At 34.9% G+C, this 22,437-nt stretch overlaps 1 protein-coding gene across 1 annotated transcript in view; it reads right to left on the reverse strand.

Moving 5' to 3' along the window:
- Window positions 1-22,437, reverse strand: part of ADAMTS19 (ADAM metallopeptidase with thrombospondin type 1 motif 19) — a 126,618-nt gene that overhangs the window by 66,268 nt on the left and 37,913 nt on the right. Inside the window, exon 7 of the mRNA XM_030258105.4 lies at window positions 16,097-16,140. Coding sequence (XP_030113965.4) covers window positions 16,097-16,140 — 44 coding nt within the window. The remainder of the gene's footprint in view (window positions 1-16,096; window positions 16,141-22,437) is intronic.

The raw sequence follows: 22,437 nt of genomic DNA on the forward strand, positions 1-22,437 counted from the left end.
CTACTGGGTCCTAACATTCAGTTTACTCAGCTGATCATGGGGACCAATGGTATCCTGGGTACATTGGGAAGAGCATTGCCAGCAGGCTGAGTGAGGTGATCCTGCCCCTCTACTCAGCTCTCGTGAGGCCACATCTGAGTGCCATGCGCAGTTCTGGGCCCCAAGAAAGACAAACTGCCACTGCAGAGGGTCCAGTGGAGGACACAGAGATGATTTGTGATCTCAAGCATCTATTTCATGAGGAGAGACTATAGAGCTGAGCCTCTATAGTCCAGAGAAGAGAAAACTTAGAGGGGATCTTATTAGTGAATATAAATATCTCAAAGGCAGGTGCCAAGAGGGTAGTGCCAGATTCTTTTCTATGGTGCCCTGTGACAGGACAAGAAGCAATGGCCATAACCAAAACACAAGAAATTCCACCTCAACATGAAGAAAAACTTCTTTACATTGAGGATTTCAGAGCATGGGAACAGGCTGCCCAGGGAGGTCGTGAAGTCTCTCTCTGAAGGCATTCAAACCCACCTGGATATGTTGTTTTTCACCAGCTCTGGGTGAACCTGCTTTTGTGGGGGGATTGGACTGGATGATCTCCAGAAGTCCCTTCCAACCCAAAAAATTCAGGGATTTTTGGAGAAGTGGCCCTTATCTTTAGAACTAAAAACCTAAAAGATTCTCTGATCTCTTTCCTCAGTGGCAGCAAAGCCCACAACTTCACACATATAGGCTGAAAACTAGTATTTTTCTTAATGTGCATTACCCTGTCTATACTTCCATCTTCTCTTTCACTTCCTTTTCAGTATCCTGCCATCTGTGAACAATTCTTTTTGTCAGTTTTTTACTGAACTATCCAGAATGCTTCAAACCGTATGAAATCATATGCAGGCTACCACTATTCCAAATAGTTCATGAAGCAAAGCAGCTCTGAACTCAAGGACACTTTCTTCTAGTGTAAAAACTGATAAATAATTCCCATGTCTTCTTTTTTAACTTATAAGCCACATACAAAAATTTCTTTAAAATGTAAAGGAAAATATTTAATGCCATGACACACTGTAACACGGTCACTGAGTACAGTTAGTATATTTTTAAAATATTTTAATTGCCCCCTTTTTTATTTTTAAAGACAACATCACCAAGTGGAAAACATGTCCATAAAAATATGTATGAACAGGAAAAGACACAGATGGAAATGAAAACTGCATAATGTTAAATGAAAAGAAGAAAGTCATAAATTTGAGAAAGTCACAACTTCCTTTTCTCCTAATTTAACTTTCTTTTTGTAATCTAGAAAGAGAAAAAAACCCAACTTGAATAGATTGTATATCATTAGTGTTAAAGAGGTCCTAAATGAATCTACTCAGAAGAAAATATGAAAAATTGGATATGAAGTTTTCTGCAATAAAAATTTTATTTGCTTCATATTTTGTCATACTACGAACATGAAAGAAAAACCAAATGCAACCTTTCTAAGAAGTAATTCAATTTTCTAAGAAATTGAAACAGTTTACTTTAACTTCTTCATGGCATAATTTTCATGAGCCACTTTTCTAGATGTTTGTTTTACATGGCATAGAAAATTAATAAGAAGCTTGATCTAAATTTATAAATTAAACATTTGGAGAGAAGTAGAAATGTCTATTTTTAGGACTTACACAATAAGACTTTACCTGGGTAAATGATAAGAGCGCCTTATGAAACCTTCATGGAACTGCTGTATACAATCAAGTAAGATGTGACTTTAAAGACACCTCACTTAATTTGGCAACAAATCTGAATGAGGCTCACCTAGTAAAGGGAAAGTTTGTTACTTAAAGAGCCAGCAACAGGTTTCAAGCTTAGCATGAGAGCAGCCCTTACCAAACACATGCATAAATAAGTTAATCTTGAGGAGATGCTTTTCACTGATAAATAAGTTAATCTTGAGGAGATGCTTTTCACTGATGCATTGAATAGACATGGCAGATACTCAGCTTACTTTGAATCACATGCCACAGATAATGAGTTTGGGCCTGCTTCCCACCATAAAACTTTATGTACAACAACAAATGCCTTTGTTCTCTACCAAATGGTGAAATGGATGTCAGTGAACACTGCAGCATACCACAGGAAGTTATTTTATTAAGTCATTCAAACTTGGTTTCTGTATTACAACTTGTTCTATAATTACTTCTTCTTTAAAGGTGGGCAAAGTGACAATGTTGCTTGCGAGTCTTTCAGGCTTTCCCACACAGACCCAAAGGAAACACTGCTATGAATGAATTATCACAATGACTGGGAAATACATAAACCAAAGAATGCACTTCCCTTTCACTTCTTTACCTTTGTGACTGCATGCACTACTACTGCAGACTGACACCCACACTTGTGTAGTGCTGCAAGGTGCACATGCTATGAAGACTGTATCTTACTCATTTGACTCTCTCTACACTTCTGAGCACATACATTATTCACTATTCTGTTTCTTCTCTTTTGGTCTTTATTTAGTTCATCTCTAATTTTTCATTTTCAAACTTGCTTTTCTTAAATAAACCTGTTTATTTTTAAAAAAATTTTGATTTCTGGTCAGAAAACACCTGAAAGAGGTGTGGTAGGCAAGGGTTTTGTACTTATGAAGCTCAGTGTAGGGAATGACTGATCACAGCTGCTGCTGCAAAGAAAACTGAACTCAAGAGGGACTGGAGAGCTAGTTTTAGATAAATGCCTGTATCAGTTTAGTGGATTAACTGCTTGTGGAAATGTTTATGCCTGAGTTAACCAAAAGAGTGTGAATGGCTTCTTGAGTTAGCCAGCCCAGCAAGGGGTAAATGTATATGTAGCTCAGCTCAAAAGAGAGTATAAAAACTGAATAACTGACAAAATGAACTTTGAACAGAGCAATGGGCTTGAGCAGGCTTTAACACTCATATTCCTTCCCAACACCAGGGGATGCTCAGCATCATGACAGCGAGCCTGTGAGGGCCAATAGTGAGAATGAGATTTGTGCTGTGACCCCACAGTATATTGCAAAGGCTACACAATGGCTTGCACTGATTTCAGTATATTGCCATATCATTCTGCTAAATCAAAATCCCACATAATATCAAATGTCTTCAGGTAAGTACATTTTGTTTTAAATATTAAACCCTCCTCATGTGGAATACCTAATAGAACCTGGTCAAAGAACTCTGACCCTTATTAATTCAGAATACCCACAGAGGTAAAAGATAATTTCTATTATCTTTTTTAAAGATAAAAGAAAAACTAATACTGGTCTATACAGCATCCATACAGAAGTAGCCTTTTCTAAAACATATTCTCTTTCTTGCTGTTTTCAGCTTGAGTCAATTCTGTTCATCTACTGGAAATTAATCTCATATCAGAGCATGAAGTAGCTCTTGAAATTATCACAAAGCAAGTGGGACCACTGTGAACATCTGGAATATGTAAGTGGCTATCTGTGTTTAATAGTGCCACACAAAAGCTTGATGGAGGAGTTCTTGAAAGTGAAAATTCTCTCTGAAGTTCTTTTAAGAGACAAATTATTCCTCAGATCACTTTAAAATAAATTTCCCATTGTAAAAACAGATAACAGGAAAAAAAGTATTATGAGACCCGCATTTTTCCGTCTAGAACAATTTTTTTTAAAAATAAAACACCCGCTTTATGGGAGCAAATCCTCCACACTTAAACAGCCTGATTAGTGTTGAATTATTTATATCTGGCATTTGTCCATTCAAAAATCTGTAAGAAATAGAAAAGGGAAAAGGGAAAAATATGAACAGAAGTTTCTAACCTGAATTCAAAGGGACATACCTTTGCCAAAAAGGCAAATGAAATTTTAGTTTGCCAGAATATCACAGTATAAGAAATGATAGTATGAATACCTGCTACTACTAAAAAAAAAGAAGGTGACTTCGTTTGATGAAGACAACTCATTCTAATAATTTTTTACAGCTTTTCTCTCAATGCTTTCTTGCTGCTGCCAGTTTTTAAATTACCTTTTTTAAAAAAAAATTTAATCACAATTTAAACATATTTTTATAAAAATAACATATAGAAATGCTTGGTCAATTAAAAAAATATCTGGAAAAATAAAATTAAATGTCTGGAATATAGGAAAACACCCCAACATTTTCTTTTAAAATATTTTTTTTAATGTCTTATCATTTGATGTCATGGGCCCTGGTTTAAGGAAATGGGAAACACAGTGCACAGAAACAGCATGTTGATGAAAATGCCGATATAAGTCTAAATTTTAGACTTCCAGGGAACTATGCAGAGGCTTTAAAATTTACCATAGTTTCCAAGATCAATTCTGAGGCAGCCTTTATTTTCCAAATGGACATTGGACGACATCTCTGTAACCTTAAAAAAGTTCTGCTGGCCTTAAAACTTGAGTGCATATGTCATTTCGAGATTTAATGTCCTTCATTATTTGTAAACAGAAAAAACAAAAAAGCGGAAACTACTTATTGCACTCCCATTTTAATGTAAATTCTGTATGTTTACAACTCTCTCTTGTCTCTGATTCTGCCTCTGAAAAAATTTGGTTCTCCCCGTAAAAAATGTGATGACTATATGTAGTCCTGGAACACCAGATAGTACAATTAGTTTTCAGAACTGCTTCCAATGCTGTGCAGTATGAGTTCACTTTCACAGGTTTTAGACTACTAGTAGCCTACAGCTCTATACACTTGGGTCAAAATATATCAGAAACACAGAGTAAAATACATACTGAAATTAATTAAGAATTATGTCACTCTATCCAACTAGTGAAAATATTCACCCAGGGGATTATCTCTCTTTTTTCCTTCCTGATCTCTGGATTTCAGTTCTGACATTCATAAAGTGTGCAGCTGCCAAAGCTGCCACCATGATCTGTACATCTACACACATTGCAATGCCTTTGAATTCACTTCCTATCTCATTCCATCAAATAATATTTTTTTTCCCTAAATCTGTTTCCCAGGTTTGGGTAATATAAATTCCCCCTACCAGCTTGATCTACTCATGATATATCACTGATGTTTTTCCTGATCTTAAAAGAATTACAGCCTTGACACCCTATTAAGTTGATTCTCCTGTAACTTAGTTTCTGGTGCCTTTTTCCTGGCAACATCCTCCGTGCAACAAACCAGTGTGAAATTACTCATATAATTTTCACCCAATAATACATTATTTAGACCTATTTTTGTTCCTGCAACAAACTATGAGGAAAACAAGACTGTCTTGCTTTTTTCTGCAACTTATTTTATTATACCAATGCTATGAAAATGACTCTGTTACAGAAACATAAAATTGTTCCTTGGCACAGAGGGTTTCAGCACAGTAAAACATTTCCTCATTTTCTGCAAATAGAGTGATTCCTGTAAAGTATTTCTCGTGTTTTTATGATGCACCCAACTTTAAAGTGATATGAAAGCGATTATTTTACGGTTGCTGAGATCACACTTAAAGAAAATATTCAGGATTTTTCCCATTTTTAATGGGGTGCTCTCTTTTTTATGTAAGACAAGGCAAAGCTAGTGGGGTTTAAAGAGGTATTAGTCTGTTTTTTCTTTGCTTTTTAGCATAATGTACTTTTCTATGGCCAAATCCTTTGCAGTTTGTGCTATCTAAGATTTTTGTGTGAAACTATTTTGTTTAACTAAGAGAGAGATGCACTATAAGAAAGTGACTGCTCTTGGGGCTGTTTATAGCATAAAGTACTAGAACATCTTCTAGGAAAAGTGAATTGAATAGCCAATTGTTCCTTTATACAGAAAACAGGGACCAGATACAGATGCATAGTTTAGCTAGTATCTTTTGATAAATGAGAACAAAGGAAAAGCTATCCTGAGAAGAGTCTTTCACCATACCTCTTTTCAGCTAAAATGATTTGAATTAAAATTACAGTTATCCACAGCTATTCATCCAGTATTTTGTCTACATTGGTATAACTAAGGCTATATTGTTTCAAGCTGCATTATCACATGTGATGAAAGCATTTATGCTGCCCCAGTAATTGATGGCACGATCTGATGAGTGTCCTCAAGTCCATGTCTCCATGCTCTTGCAAACTGTTTTCAGTTCATAAACTCCTGGAGTTTGTTGGGACGATTCTCAGGAAGTTTGAGTTCAATGAAAGCATTGAACAGAACAGACTGAGAGTATCAGATTTTTCTTCTTCCAGGGTACTCATTATAAGCCAAAATAATAACAGAGCTTACAAACTCTGTAAGATGCAAGGTAGTTGAGAACTAGAATGCAGCACTAGCCCCTGCTTGAGCAATAAGAGTAAAAGGAAGACTTGATGTTTTATTCAGTGTAGAGTACTACCATCGTGAGAACATAAAAACTTCAGTACAGGCTCAAAACAAACTACAAAAAAAACCCTTGATGGCACTTAAATGCCACAGAAGGGAGTTGTGAAACAGATGCAAACTGAAAGTCTTCCCAAAGACTATTAAACGAAGAGTGAGACTTGGCCCTACCCCTCTGTTCTATTCTGCCTACGTTTGTGAAGCCCTTTTCCTTGTGTTATGACAAGTTAGATGCAGTTGAATAGATGATCTGCAGTTCTCTCCGAAATACGGAGCTCTTTCTGTCTCCTTCTCAGTTAAAGGACTCGTACAACTGACTTCCAATCCCACTCTTCAAATAAATGTGGTTTTTACAATCTAATTTCTTTACACTTCTTTTTCCCCCACCATTATATAGTTACAGGACACAGAATGCATTAGTCACCTGTCTCTCTGAAAACATATTTCTGAAAACATTTCCACTAAAAAACACTGAGATTCCCTAGTGCACAACACTATATAAAGTTGACTATTCATGCATAACTTTGCAAATGTTTCTTTTAAATGGATAAAGATACTACACCCAAGCATATCTATGAAGAGTTAAACATGAGACTAATACTAGCAAAATAGATGCTAGCTAGAAAACAGGTGTTTTACAGCCATATCTTTTGAATGCCTTTAATTTGTAATATGTGACAACACATTTTATTTTTTTATTTTTTAAATGTAATTGTATGCATGATACATTAAGTGAAGAACTATTCTTTGTATAAACTAATCCAGTAACATACTCTATATACTATAATATCAGTACATACTGATAGTATAGCATATAGAGTAATTTATTATTGGTGCAGGATTATTTACAGCTCCAACCATCACGATTTTATATTTTCATATTTAAAAAAAAACATAAAAGATGAGTAGTGAAGTTGTAAAATCCAGGAGACAATGAAAGATTTTTAAGTGCTCACAGATGCTTGGACCTGATTCAGTTTTTCAATAATTTCAATGAATAGAGTGACACAAAACATAATTCACTGTTTAATGCACTGGGAGGGTCTCTAAATCATTTGTGCTTCTATCTTTTGCAATCTGATTTGCAAAAATGGTAAATTTTCTCCTGGTGAAAAGGTTTTGCCTAATCTTAAATAACACATGCCCACTTCTGTCCTCTGCTTTGTGTTTCATTGTCCTGCCCCATCCTTAGCATGAGCATCTCTTGTGTACCACGGCAGTATTGCTCTGAGGCTTCACTCATTTTTCACTCATTTTTCACTTCTGCATCTGGCACGCTTAAGAGAAGGATCCCCACATGAAGTTAAAAAGTACACACTATTCACATGACAGACACAAATTACTGTGATAATTACATTGCAATTTCCTTCTCTTTTCTTTAACACATAATAAATATGCACCATATAATACATGAGATTCCTTTGTCCTTACTTTGGAGTGCCTTTTTCTGATTGACATGGGAATTTTGTCTATGGACAAAATTCTGAACTGAAGTTCCAGGTTGAAACATAAATATTTTAAATGCTATTCAGTGTAATGTTAAAATTCTCACATATAGTACGTCTCTCTATATTTCAAATTCCTTTGAAAAAGGATTTTAAATACCTCAGATAAGTTGAAACTAAACACAGAAAACAAAATAAAATTAAAGACATACCTAGAGATAAACCAGCATAATCTGTAGAAAATAAAAAAAGTTTTACTGCATTTTCATAGGAAGAATATGAAATTATGAGGGCCTGTGGATGGTACTGAGGCATATTACACCATCCCCTACTCATGTCAAGAGCTTGATCTTGTAGCTGAATCCACTCGGATTTAAACGTATGTTAAGAACAATGAACTAAGTTGAATAAATGAGAAAGAGCACAACTAAATCTGAATGGGAATGCGCAACAGGAATTAGATATATGTCTAACCTAATAGTTATTATTTCAATTAAGAGAAAATCATGCCTAACCTCAGAGATATTTCAAGACAGATACTATCTGAAAAAGTTTATTTCTTTAGTAACTGAGGAATGATTGCACCTTTAACACTATCTTAACAATAGTGCATTTATTTTTTATTTAGAACTATTACACAAAGAAATAGCTATTATGCAAATAAATAAGATCAAAGACAACCATCCATACCAACACTATCAACAAATACACTAAATTATCCTGCACATCAAATGAGCAACATGTTTCAGCTTCAAAAATACCTTGAAATAGAATGTCCAGAGGCTATTGGAAGCTCAGTACAGAACGTCAGAGATTTTCTCAGCTCTATCTACCATTTACACAGATTTCATTGTAAAGATCTGAAACTATATGTAGACACGAAAATTAACCTTCCCATCCTCCTAAACACACTCAAAGACCCTACTGCTTCCTAAGACAGACTGTTAACACATACTTAGCAAGAAAGCAGTTAGTGACCTCTGTAGTATAATCTGAAAAACAAACCAGAAAATACCTTTTTTCCATTACATTCAGCTCTCTAAATACATTGGCTAACTACTTCAAAGTAAAATAACAAAAAATAAAGAAAACAAAGGAGTTGCCTGCATCAAGTCCTCGGTCAATTGTTTAATGAAGAAAAGACTTGTTTTTTAAGTATGGTAAGGGTCACTAATTAAAAGGTCAGTGATTATGAAAGAGTCCATTGAGACAGATTCATTCTCTGTCACCCTACTACTGTTGAGATTAATTAAGCTGTAAACACTTTAAATAAAGCACTAGAAAATTAAACAATCTGATGTGTTGTAACCTAGTTATTTTGTGTCTGAAGTTACATCAGTTGAAAACAAAGGTTTGTATATCTTGATGTGAAAACTTATATCTCTGGTCTCACTGGAGTCTTGTCATTTATTCCAATGACTCAGTAAAAGAAGAGGCAAGGTAAGATAGGACTGCATCTTAAGAGTTTTGCTGGAAAGACGAAACTTAATAATTTTTAGGACTGAATTTAATACAAAAAAAATAAAGTTGAGTTTTGTAACAACAACATCTGGATGTAATGACTGAGCACATGTAGTGTAGTCAGCATTCTGCACTCCTGAGAAACTGCACCAAGCATGCATAATTAATTTCATGTTTTATGACATATGAGGTAAATTCTAATTAATTATTTTGCTTGGTTTTTCACATTTATTGGAATTCACAATTAATTAGGATCTGTTTTGCTGTACTTACAGACATGTAACTGACAAAACCAAATTTTATTCTGCAGGCTGTAGAAGTCAAAATTTTCCAATTATTTCTAAAAAAATCTTGTGTATTAAAGATACTTGTATACTTGATACACTGGACTATCATATGGATATTGCTTCCTAGGGAAATTTTGCATTTCTACAGAAGAAAATCGATGTTCAGAAGTAACATGTGAATAATGGAGCTGCTGAAGCATTTGCAGCTACTGACTACCTCTGAGCTACAGTGCTTTTCTCTTAGAAGAAACAAAAGTCCAGGAGTTAAAATTGAGCGAGGTCTCTTTGGCTAGCTTTTCTATAAAAGCACTTAAAAGATGGTCCTGCTCTCACTGTAAGAGGTGCTCCTCTCTACATATGTCTGTGAACTATTACTATCATGATTTTGCTGGAAAAGAGAAGGTTGCATGACTGCAAAAAAATAGTATGCATTGCAAAGGTTATGTGAATGACTTAAGATTAGGTTAGATATTGGAAATCTCTACAGGAAATCTGCAGACTAAACTGTGAGCCCAGTTGTCTGAATGTTTGCTATCTTACTGAAAAAATATATTTTTCCTTTATATAGTAAACATTTTTTCAGTATCTCTTGTTCAGTGGGACAAATCATTCCAAAGCTCAAAACTCAGAGCTGAAAATGCTTTTGCTGGTTTTGCAAATTTTGCCTAGCATCATGCATGCTTGAAGACATCAGAGAACATTTAAGACCTAGGAAATTTAACAGACTATAGTTATGCCTTTGCTGGGAGAAACTTGTAATTGTTTCTCATCATCCAATCTGTCATTCACCTGCCCTCCTCCCACTCTGAATTCCCCATGATACCAAGAACAGTAACATTTACAACAAAATCAAGCAAATTAATTACACTAGTGATGAATATCTGAAAACAATTCTGGTGTACATCTCTATGTACAGGTAACTTTAGTCAACAGAATTTTAAAATGGTATATACTCAAACAATATTCAGTTACTTAAAATGTAACACTTCTCACCAATATCCAACTAGACTGTGAACAATGCTGAAATGTTAAAAAACTTAAATATTGCAAAAATGTTACAAGACTAATTGTTCTAACCTTAAATGACTTCATCCTCTAAGCACTCTTCCTGCACTTCTATCTGCAAGACTGACTGTACTCTGCCATGTGCAGAGCAGTACCTACACATAGGTTCTATACTCCACCCTATATGGTAGTAGTCCTGGCCCATGCCCTAATGTCAGCTTTGCCTGTCTTGTGGAAACACCTGTTTTCAAAAATGCACGTCAACTTTAGTACATACCATAAATTAAAGGCCCTGAGATTTTTTGACTCCTGTTTTCCTTGACTGATCAGAAACCTTCCTACATCGCACAAGTGACAATACCTGAATAACCCACAATATTGATTTGGAACTGCTGCAAGAGCGTTTCTTCAATCACTGACTCAACAAAAGAGAAGTAACAAGCAAAAAACAAAGACTAACAAAGACTAACCCTGCCAGCATTGCTTATGCCTCAAGGGCTCCTGTTCTGCACTCCACAGGTATACTAGGAACAGCCCACAGGTAAGAACGAGGTTTGAAGTAGCAGCACGGAGTGCCTGGGGAAGTCCAGCACACAGCTGAGTAGGTTCACTGCAATCCTCAACAAACTTACCACCTAGTTAGGCTGAGGGCAGCTGTGCCAGACTACAACAGAGTGGTAGTCTGGATAAGAGGAGGGAAGCCAGATGAATGGATTCAGATGAGGAAGCACAGGAAAACAGACTTCAGTTTTCTTTGGCTGTGCTGCTGCCTGTATTCTGTGCAACTTCTTTGGCTGCTTGTTCATTGGTAATTGGCCCTAAGCATGAGGCCTCAATATTTCCAGCACTAACCTCACTGGACATGGGATAGTCTGCCCAATTCCCCATTTCTATCATATCTCTTAATGCATAGGGCTGGTCTAAACCTTTGGCCCTAGGGTAAAAGTTTGGAGGAAAATTCCAAGCTCTTTTGTATTAAAGATTGATAGCTTTCATATTAGGGCAGAAAAGTAAATAAAACTATCTTTGGTATTTTTCTAAGTTGGATAGAAGATAGGTTCTTTCACTTCATTTTGGTTTGTGATCTTTATTTGTGTAGATGTCTGATTCCTTATTGGTTATGATTTATATCCATGCCATTGAGTTCCCTTGCAACAGTACAAAAACCTGATGGCACCTTAATTTTCTGCTATTTTTTTTTTTTTTTTTTTTTTTGGTATCTGCAACACTAGATGTTACCAAATTTAGAAAAGTTTAATATACTGTATTTATGCCCAGAAACAATCTGACAAGTTTTTAGAGGAATTCTGTTTAGATACTGCATTTTATTGGAAAACGCTTTTTAGCAAACAGCTTAGATAGAATCACATGGTTTTACAGCTGTTGTTTTAACTGAAAATGTTATCTAAAAATAAATGACCAAAACCAGAAGTCACTACCTGAGTTTCAGCAGATTAACAGGGCTCCAAACCGAGGCCAATAGAAGACAAGCATCATTTTAGAATATTTCCATGCCTGTTACACTGCACTGTAAGAACTCTCTAGTACAGTGTTTCCACAGAAGACATTAGTTAGCAGCAAACAACAAATCTAATCCAAAAGAAATATGACTCAGAGAGTCATAATCTTGATTGCTGAAGTAGAAACCTAGACAAGAGGAAGGGAAATTAAAGTGTACATACACTTACTTTATGAAATAGTCTTTCTGTGTTTACTTGTAAGTCTACTTGTTGAGAAAATATCTGTTGATTTCAGTGAGAAAATATCTGATAATTTTCTTCTCTTAAAGGTTTTTGCAATATCCCAATAACAATTTTTCCCTATGAATCATGCATTGCTCATCTCAGTTACTTCAATATGATAATACCAGAAGAGTCACACACAAGAACAGTATAGGATGTGCAATCTCCAGTTTGCATTTTATGCTGATTCTATTGCAATGGACTTCTCTGGAAGCCAACAACTGAATTGCTTCTTAATTTTTTTAGAAATTCACTGGGATTTCTACACTCATAATTATACCTGTCATCAGCTCAGTAAAAAGAACAACATTTCAAATCACCAAAAATTCAAAAGGTAGGTTCCTCTAACTAAGTTAACAAAACCTGCTTGTGGGGGAAACATGCGATGACCCCAAAACCCAGTTGTCTTCTGGGGGAAAAGAACCTTGTACAAGTACATATCTAACACAATCTTTTCATCAGCTAAATTAAATTTAATTTTTATAAAAACATCTTCATATTTTTCACCCTCAGAGAAATCCTCTGTTGTAATTATAGGATGTCCCTGATGATCATACTGAAAAATAAGGTCTGAAACCTCTCTCTAAACTATTGACAAACTGTGAGAATCAAGGAAGTGTGATATCACTTATGTGCAGGAATAAGGGAGAGAAAGCATACAAATGAGTAGAACAGGAAGGGCAAAAAGAATAAAGAATGCTTCAGACAAACAATCAACCAATCAGAGGAAGCCCAAGAACACTTGGATCTGGTCAATTTTCATCCTAAAACAACTGCTTTGTGGTTCTCCATACAGAATGAATTTGACAGTGGCTGCAACAATTTGCAATGCTGAAATCAGAATAGCTTTGCAGAAATCAATTGACCTGGGCTGACTGATACCACATGAGAGTCTAGCTTAATGTTACACAGAAACATGGGACTAGATAAGGAAGGCAATTTGTCTGGATTTACATTATGAAGTAAGAAGGTAGACCCTCAACTTCCTGGCTACAGCAGAGACTTCCAAACATTTCTTGAAAAGCATAAAATAAGTACATTCTACTTCCTAAATTTCAAGACACTTTGGGGAAATCAAATAAAATTCCTGAAATCATTATTTCTCTCTCTTTTGCAAAGCTATAAAATATGAAGCATTTTAATGAGTTTTGGAATCACAGAATAGTTGGACAGGACCTTAAATATCATCTAGTTCCAACCCCCCTGCCGTGAGCAGGGACACCTTTCACTGGATCAAGTTGTTCAGGGGCCCGTCCAGCCTGGCCTTGAACTCCCACAACTTCTCTGGGCAACCACTTTCAATGCTTCACCACCCTCTGAGTAAAGAATTTCTTAACTATACCTAATCTACACCTGACCTCGTACAGTTTAAAACCATTTCCCCTTGTCCTGACACAATCTGCATGCATAAAAAACTCTTCTTCCTTCTTTTTTAAGATCCCTTCAGGTACTGGAGGGCCACAATGAGGGTCCCCAAAGCCTTTGCTTCTCCACCATGCTTGTCTCCAAGATAGACAGATTTATTTTTTTTTTCCCTGACTAAAAATGTAATATTTTGACAATCAATGCAAATAATGGTTTTTTATCATTATAGAAAAATAATCTTGTATTTTTCCACCTTTAATGCATTTATGAAGGACTATTTAGAGATTATCACCACATATTTTGTTCAAAAGCATTAATGAAGTATATTTCAATGTATTTCTAGGGAGGCTTGTCATATGGGTTTGATTTTGAGTAAACATTTTTTCTGGTTAACAGAGTTCTGGGTTAATTATATCTTTAAACCATCAAATCTTCAAATAAATCACTGTTATTTTAAGAGACAATGAAAAAGTACTATTTGAAGAGCTTGTAAATTCTTTACTTTCTGTAGAACAAGACTGGAAGTACAGAAAAGTGTGTTATTTGCCCCCTAAATACATGAGAACTTTGTCTACATAACAGAATTCTGGCGCTTTCTCTCTCTGCCTGAGAGGATACTCATGTCCAGTGTGGAAACTGTGAGTCTTGGCATGTAATAGCTAAAGTATAAATTCAGTATTTGTCTGCTTAGTATCCATCACTGTGAAGAACTATTATCCAATGTGACAACCCTTTCCAATAATGAGGTCTGTCCTGTACATGCTCCCTTCTCATAACTTTCATTTCTGGATTGCCTAAAGTGCTACAAAGACCACCTTGAATGCCTCACATTCCTGTACAGTTATATTAATATTTCACAGAGAATTGCTTTATTCCTCTCTTTATGGTAGAGAAGAGCCTGCACTGTGCATTCTTCTGGACTTTTTGAGAGGGGGGAAGGTGAGGCAAGGTCTGGACTTTGGGAAATTGTATTGTATATTAGCATTTCTCATTTACTGTCTTTGGCAAATTCTGTAATTTACAGCATGTGATACATCCCTGGAATGTACTGTCTCTTTTTGCCTATAAACTTGTTGCATGAATACAGGAAGATTAAACTCCTCTTCAATTCCTTTCAACAAACTTATACTCATGATCTAATCTAAAATCTTCCCTTTGGTTATGGAAGAAATTATACTCTACATTTATGGAAAGGCACTATATTCATCTGGGGAAATAATGATTGAAATTTAAAAAATAAATGATGAAACATAGGGAAAACAATAACCTTTGCTTTTGCTGCATGATTATACCTATATGGAAAGAACTATACATACAAACTGTGGTTCAGTTCCTGAAGAAACCTCCAAACAGTAACACAGAGAATGGAAAATTCCACAACAGCCAATTTACAATATGCCAGATCATTCAGTCAAGGTCTCTACCTCATTTTGCTTATCAATATTAAGACAATATTAAATTAAAATTCTTTACTTCCTGTGCTCTTAACAGGACTTAATCGACTGCCACATTTTCAAGTTTCATCCCAGCTTGTTTACCACAGAACTGTTAATTACTGATACTTGCGTAAGTTTAATCTTATTCAATTTAAAATTCTATGGACAAATTCAGAGGCAAATAGCTCTTCTACTACCTCCAAGCTCCTGCCAAAGAAAAAACATTGTTCAGGAAAAATCCTTGAATACATTCACTTCAATTATGAAATTCAGGAAGCAGCCTACTCAGATTTAGATATAGTGGAAGTACTACAGATTTAAATTTCAGTTTAGATCAGCATAAAAAGATGAAGACTTCTTGTCACATTGCTTCCTCTTTCAGCTGGAAGTAAATATTTTACCACAAGTAAGTAAAAACTAAATGCCTCCAAACAAGAAACACTCATACAGAATTCACCTAAGACCAATATACCAATTAGTGAAAGAACACTATGAACTCTTAATCATTTGCTGCTGTGAAACACATTATATTCTTTATAAGGCTTTTTTATTAGTAGCAATCCTACAGACAAACTCATTCACTAGGGATACAGCAGTAAAGGAAAAAAGAATAGCATGTGGTGAGGTAATACAGTTTACACAACAATCCTCCTCAAACCTTTGCAACTGAAATGAAACAGGAAAAAAACCATAAACATAAAAAAATTATAAATATATTCACACCAAAGATAAATGCATTTCACAGAAAAAGAATCATAAGCACAATTTCTTAGCTTCATATTCATAATTAAAAATAGTAAAACAATTTTCTATTATTCAGTGAGACAAAAAAGAAAACAGTTTTAAAGTTTGATCCATGAAAGAGATGGAAATATTGCGCTAAAACACAGTATTTTGCTAAAAGCATACACCAATCTAATAGTATTACTAGCATTCAAGATATGTTTTGAATTTTAGCTACTTGAAATACTTCCACTGCTGATTTTGCTGTCACCTTTTAGCTTCACATTTCTACTTACATAAAACTATTTTATCATGTAGTTTATACACAGTCTTTTATGCTTATTTACTTACCAACAGTATCACATGGTTCATCCTTATGTACACAGAAATCCTTCCTAGAATTGGGGGTGAAACAAAAAATGTTAAGCAAGTCAAGCTGTTAGTCGTTAACAACTGTGTAACCTATTTAGAAACATTTTTTACGGCCCAATGAATAAACACAGAACACCATTATCTCAACAAAGAACAAGGGGAAGCAAAGGCCAGGATTACACAGAGCACTTAAACTCCAGTTTATTCTCAGAGCACATTTAAGAGTAGTCAGGTGACAAAACATGTACTGTATATTCAAATTGCAGTGTACCTAATTTCTATGTTCTTTTCGGTTTTGTGGGCTTTTTTTCCTTTTTCTTGAAAACTATCTTGAAAAGTAACAAGTCTAAAGCTAGCCTTCCTATCATCAAAATGAAGATATTTCCAGTGCTTTACATAAGATTCGAACACAGCATTTAGATCAGTAATAGAGTCAGAAATCAACCTTGTAAGTCAATGGTTAAAATCACTAATGGGAATATTGCAAGAAGCATTTCCACGAGAACATCCCTTTATAGTAGTGGAAGACTTACAAAAATTAACTACCCCATTCCCAATGTGTATTTTAGTCAAGCCATAGGTCTCTAAATAAGACTGCTCTATTGCACAAATGGAGAATAAATATTTCAACTGTGTCTTAAACATCTGCTTAGGATTAGTTTTGATTTCACACGTATTTTAGTTCTCAGAGACACAAATTATTAAAAGAGCAAAGGGAAAACTGCTTTTTACTGGAGTATTTATAAGTAATGTTTATTTGTTATTTTATGCAAAAAAAAAAAAAAGAGGCTGCCGAGGTATGCATAAATTGGGGAGGTTGGGAGGGAACCAATGGGGAAAAAAACAACAAAAGAATTTCAGGTATAGCAATCCCTCAAACAAAGAAGTTCTGGTTTTCTGCTGTGCCACAGAGTAAGGATCTCTGTTTATAGGGAGAGACCATATAAATCAGAGAATGTTAGTTCTTATAATCTGCCTATGAAGGTACACAGATAAGACACATAGGTTGATAATGATGAAGATATACATAAAGAGAATTACCCATTTTCCAGGAACAAAATTGTTTGGTACTTGAAATGAAAGATACTGACACTTATTTACAAAGTGTAACTACTCCAAGAGATGTTTCTTTTGTTTCCCACAGACTATTTCTACATAGGGATTTAGGCCCAAAGGCAATTTGTAGAAGTTGGCGAATTTCTGACAGTTGTTAAAGGCCACACAGATAGATGCACAGGGTTAACTAGCTTTTAATTAACCAGTCACCACTACCAGATAATTCCACAGAAGAGAAGAAGAATGGCAGTGATATAAATTGATAAAGTTGTGAGTAAAATGATCGGGACAGTCTGGGAATGCCCCCAAAAGGGCCCAGGAAACTGAGCAAAAGGTGGTGAACAAGAAACTATAATCAGACACAGAAGAAAGTTATTTTATTTTTTCAAACCTGCAAGAAATTGCATTAATGCACTGGGTTGTAACACAATTCTTTGTTTTGTGCTATGTGACACAAGGGACTTATTGTCTTGTTAAGCAACATGACAGAATGATTAGAAATATGGGACTTGAGGTGAAGCAAGAGAACATGTGTAAAGACTATCTAAGGACATTGATTGCCTTCCACGCACACCCACCCAACCACCATAAAAATTGATTGATGTATTAATACAGAAAAAAAAAGAAAAAGGAAAAGAAAAAATAAATAGCTCATACCTTCAACTGTAAAAGAATGTTACATTACATTTTAAACTGCCAATATGCAAGACGTTTCTGCTCATGTAATAGCTTTCTTCTCATATACTTACTGAGCTGTTTTTCTTTTGTTTTCATTTCTTGGCTGAATCTGAGTATGATTATGTTGTGCACTCAGGGTTTCATTATGGGACTTGAGGGAAATGGTACTGCTATGATTTGGCAAGAGGGAAATACAGTAAACCATTCTCAGTTCCCAACTTACACTGAAGGAATGTAATGCCTCCTTTAATTTCCAGGAATATGACTACATTACATACAATTGAGACTAGGTTCCTTAGTAAAGATTTACAGTTCTAGCTAAAACTACCAGTGATTCTCACAAAAATAAAGCACACTACTAAGTCCTCAGACAGATTATTTGCCCTTGTCCTTCTCATCCTTTCTCTCAGCAAAGCAGAGCCAAGATACAAAAATCACGGTTACAGCATGTAGAAGCTTTAGTGGCACCAGCTGGTAACTGAGTTTGTCAATGAAAGCAAGAAATTGTTAAAGCCCCCAAGCAGTACCCAGCACATAATGTCCATTACTCTAAATGGTTACCTCATACATGTGGAAGAGAAAACAGGTCCTTACTCAAGCGAAGGAAAGGAGGAGCTTTCACACTATTTACACCTGAATTCTGCACTTGAACAAATGAGCTAACCCCAGAAAAGGATTCTAAGAAAGGACAAATAACCACTACTGCATTGTTTTCAGAAAATTATGTTTCGTTAGTAGATTTTAGTTCATTACATATAGCATTAGGAGAGACCTTCACAGCACAGAAAAACTACTTAATTTCTAAATACTCAGTATTTAGTAATTTCTAAATACAAAGTATCTCAGTACATTGTCTTTGTTAAAATAAATCTCGATGTGTAGGTGGGACGTACAACAGAAGACGAAAAGAACGATAAAGGAAGACTAAATTAAAATCTTTTTTTTTTTTTGTGAATAATTTCCAGTAGTTTATAATTTTAGATAAATATAATACTTGTTCTTGGCAAGTCAAAATATTCAAAAGATTTATTTTTTTACTCAGGCTGGTGTATAATTTCTTTCCATATGCTAGATTGGAGAAAAGAAGAAAAAGGACAGGGAACAGTCGACCAATCTTCATTCTGGTTTCACTCCGCTCCAATTTCTCTAATGTTTTCAATTCTGAAATATGTAGGTAGCTTGAATAACAGCAGAAGTTAGACTGCTTGAAACTGCAGTCTAACTTCTGCTGTTATTGATTCCAAGGCTTAGAATATTTTTAAGGCTTACTGCTCAAGTAGCATGTTTCATCAAATCGTAAGATTTTTATAAGGAATAGTTGCAATTAATGGTACTTGTGGCAAGTGACATTATCATAAATTGCAAATGCCTTCACTTGCATTGTGCAAAGTGACTAACTACAACACTGAAGATATTCTTGTTTCTTCATGTAACAGGACAGTCTGAAATAACTCTCACATATAAACCAAGCACACATGTACTAATTAGTAAATGCACTTTTAATTACAACAATTAAATTTAAAATTATGTTGGTGTTAATGAAGCACAAGAAAACAAACACTTTCTACTATTTATTTGTGAATTTAAATAAATGGAAAATGGTACTAGTGTAAATGGTATTTCAGAAACTATTTATTTTTTTGAGGGTAAATCTCAAAGACACCAGTATGTACTGGTCCGTGTATTTTAGGAAAAACAGGAAATAATATATTTAGTTATTTCAAATGGTTAACACATCACTTAGGCTTTGTAAAGCTGAATTGAGATTTAAAAGGGTGATATAAATAGTCCTTATAAAACTCAGATATCAGTCAGCCTGAAAAACAACATTTTGGAAGAGTGATAAGTAAACTAACAACTGAATTGTATGTATCATTAATATATCAAACAGATACAGAGTAGTTAGGAATCTAAGGAAGGTGCTTTTGAGTGGAGTCTAACAGAACCTAGACTTAGCATTAGCATTAAACAACAATGCAGAAGAAAATACAAAAGCATTCCTGGTAAAGTTTAAAAATTAAATTAATTCTGATAGATACAAATAGGAATGAAGATAGATCAAATTTTAAAGATAATTCATTTCAGTAAATTTTCTTCTAGTGTAGCCAAAAGTGGCCTCCCAACTTGATCAGATGAAACAACAACAAAAAATGAGTATTTGGAAACAGGCAGTAGAAAGGAACAGCATCCTTGGATAAAGATACGGGAAAATATCAAAGTGACACCAGTACCTCTGTTCATGCAATATAGGGGCCAGTTCTGGTGTTTATGCTAGAAAAAAAAAAATTGCAAAGTGGAAAAGATCTGTAAAAAAGTGAGAGAACAATTACATAGTAATTTACCTCCGTAAATTACTCTGAGACAAAGAGTTGTGACTTGAGCACAGCCTACCAGTATTTTCATAGGGAGGAGTTTTCCAACAGATTCCAACAAATTCCATAGGGAGGAGATTTCCAACAGCAACAAAAGGTATAAAAATGGTATAGTTGAAAGCTGAAGTAAGAAAAATTAGAAATAAGTCCAACTGTCCTTTCAGAAAGTAAATAACTGTGCCAATAATCAACTGCCAAACAGTTAATCTTCCTTTCTTTCAAATTTTTGTCTAAGACTTGCCTACCTGTCTTAACCACCAGAAAACTAAAATGTAAAAATAACTGTCTAAATTTTATGTTTGGGTCTAGTATTAGATACTCAGAGATTTTAAATTCAGTTTAAATCCATGCCTATAGAAGAGATCTGTACTAGTGAATGGAATATACATAGCCTAATTATTAGAATTTGAAAGAGTAAGCTCACACAAAAGGTAAATTCATGTAAATTTTTCCCATACCCATTATTACAAGTGTCATCACTTCACAGACTCAAATATCTAAAAATGAAAAAACTAAAAGAGCATACAGTGGCTTAAAATTAGTGGGATTTTTTTAAATACACAAGGTAAAAATACAGGACTTAAATTTTACAGGAGATTCTGGCTTAAAAAAAAAAAAAAGGACAAACCTTTTTGTTTAAATGTGCTCTTTTCAGGTTTCCCTGCTTTCTTCTGCATCTGCAATCCTATTACTAAATAATAAGCAGAAAGGCCATGTGAGATTCTCATGTACTTCCTTGATGCCTGCTGGTAGTGTCAAATAAACCAAATTATCAAGAGAGTTGATAAATTGACTATAAAATGATCAAGAGAGTAGGCAGCATTGAAGTTATAGTGATGAAGACAAAATTAAGAATCATCTCATCTCTCACTGTGCATTTGCAAGAATTCCCTTTTCCAAACCTGAAATTCACTAGGAATTTAAGACCAGCAGTAGCAGCTTAATAACCCAATCTCCATCTTAATATGTTTCAGCAATTTTGACTGCCAAACACTCCAGGCTTTTGGGGTGACTTGTAATATCAGTTTCATTCATGCAGGGATCTTTCACATTCTTCATCCCCTGACTTTCTTGAGAATTTATTTTTGGTTCAGAAAGGTAATAAAAATCCAAAATAAAAATCACAAAAATAACTGTATTTCTTCTGTTCACTGGAAGGTAATAGCAGCACTTTAAAAAAATCTTCTCCAAGGGGAGAGTTGTGAATGGTGAAAACTATTGGAAGTGAAACAATATTTATGAAATCAAAGTGCTGTTTATGGCATTAGGTAGTTTTATAGAACAAGGCACTTTCTTACAGTGAAAGTGCCTAACAGCACTTTTTCAATTAGATGTCACTCAGGGCAAGGAAATCTCAGATACTGAAGATCAGTAGGAATAAATGGCTGATGCACACTGTCAACATGGAATATCACTACCTGATGAATATTAGGAGAATCAGGGTCTACCTTCTGTCATAAGGACACGTGAAAATATAATTTCTGAGAAGGATAATAAAGAACTTGGTCTTTTTTTGTATTATTCTTCTCACACTTTTTCTACAAACCACTGTGACACAAAAGATTGACCAATGTACTAGAAAAGCAGCAAAATGCATAATTTTTAGGTGAAGGTAAATTCTGCCTCATTCTTGTAACCACACATTTATAGACTTCAAAGCGTTCATTACCCAATTTATAATAGAGGCTATATAAGAACTTTAGCACCATCACAGAACAACTGGGAATTCCACAGGCCTTTTCCTGCCTTATTTTCAGGTCAAGCAACCTGTGCAGATAAGAACTGGTAAAGTCATCTCAGGGGCCACCAAAATCAGGGCTTGTCTCTGCACTTTCAGACCCTGTAACTTAAAAGGCGAGGAGGATGTTGATGCAACATGCTGCATTTTTTCCAGAGAAAAGTCCTGATATGGTCTGTCTGCAAAGTAACTGTGCTAATTTATAACTGAGAATAGAGTAAAACTTACCTGATAAAACAGGTAGTTTTATCAAGACAGTCCGTAAAACATTTCTTACCTTAATTATCACATATATCCAACCTCCCTAGTAATCTCTTCTAAACAGATCACAAACTCTTTCTGCCTTTCTTCTACTTCATAGCACCATACTTTAAACAGGATATAATTTCATCAAAATAAGCCAATTTAAAGGGAAACTAAACAAAAACTGACATAATGAAATAGGGCCAAAGTAAATTGAAATGAATTGGTAGCAG

Source organism: Taeniopygia guttata, chromosome Z (genome assembly GCF_048771995.1).
Source record: "Taeniopygia guttata chromosome Z, bTaeGut7.mat, whole genome shotgun sequence".
Classification (NCBI taxonomy): Eukaryota; Metazoa; Chordata; class Aves; order Passeriformes; family Estrildidae; genus Taeniopygia; species Taeniopygia guttata.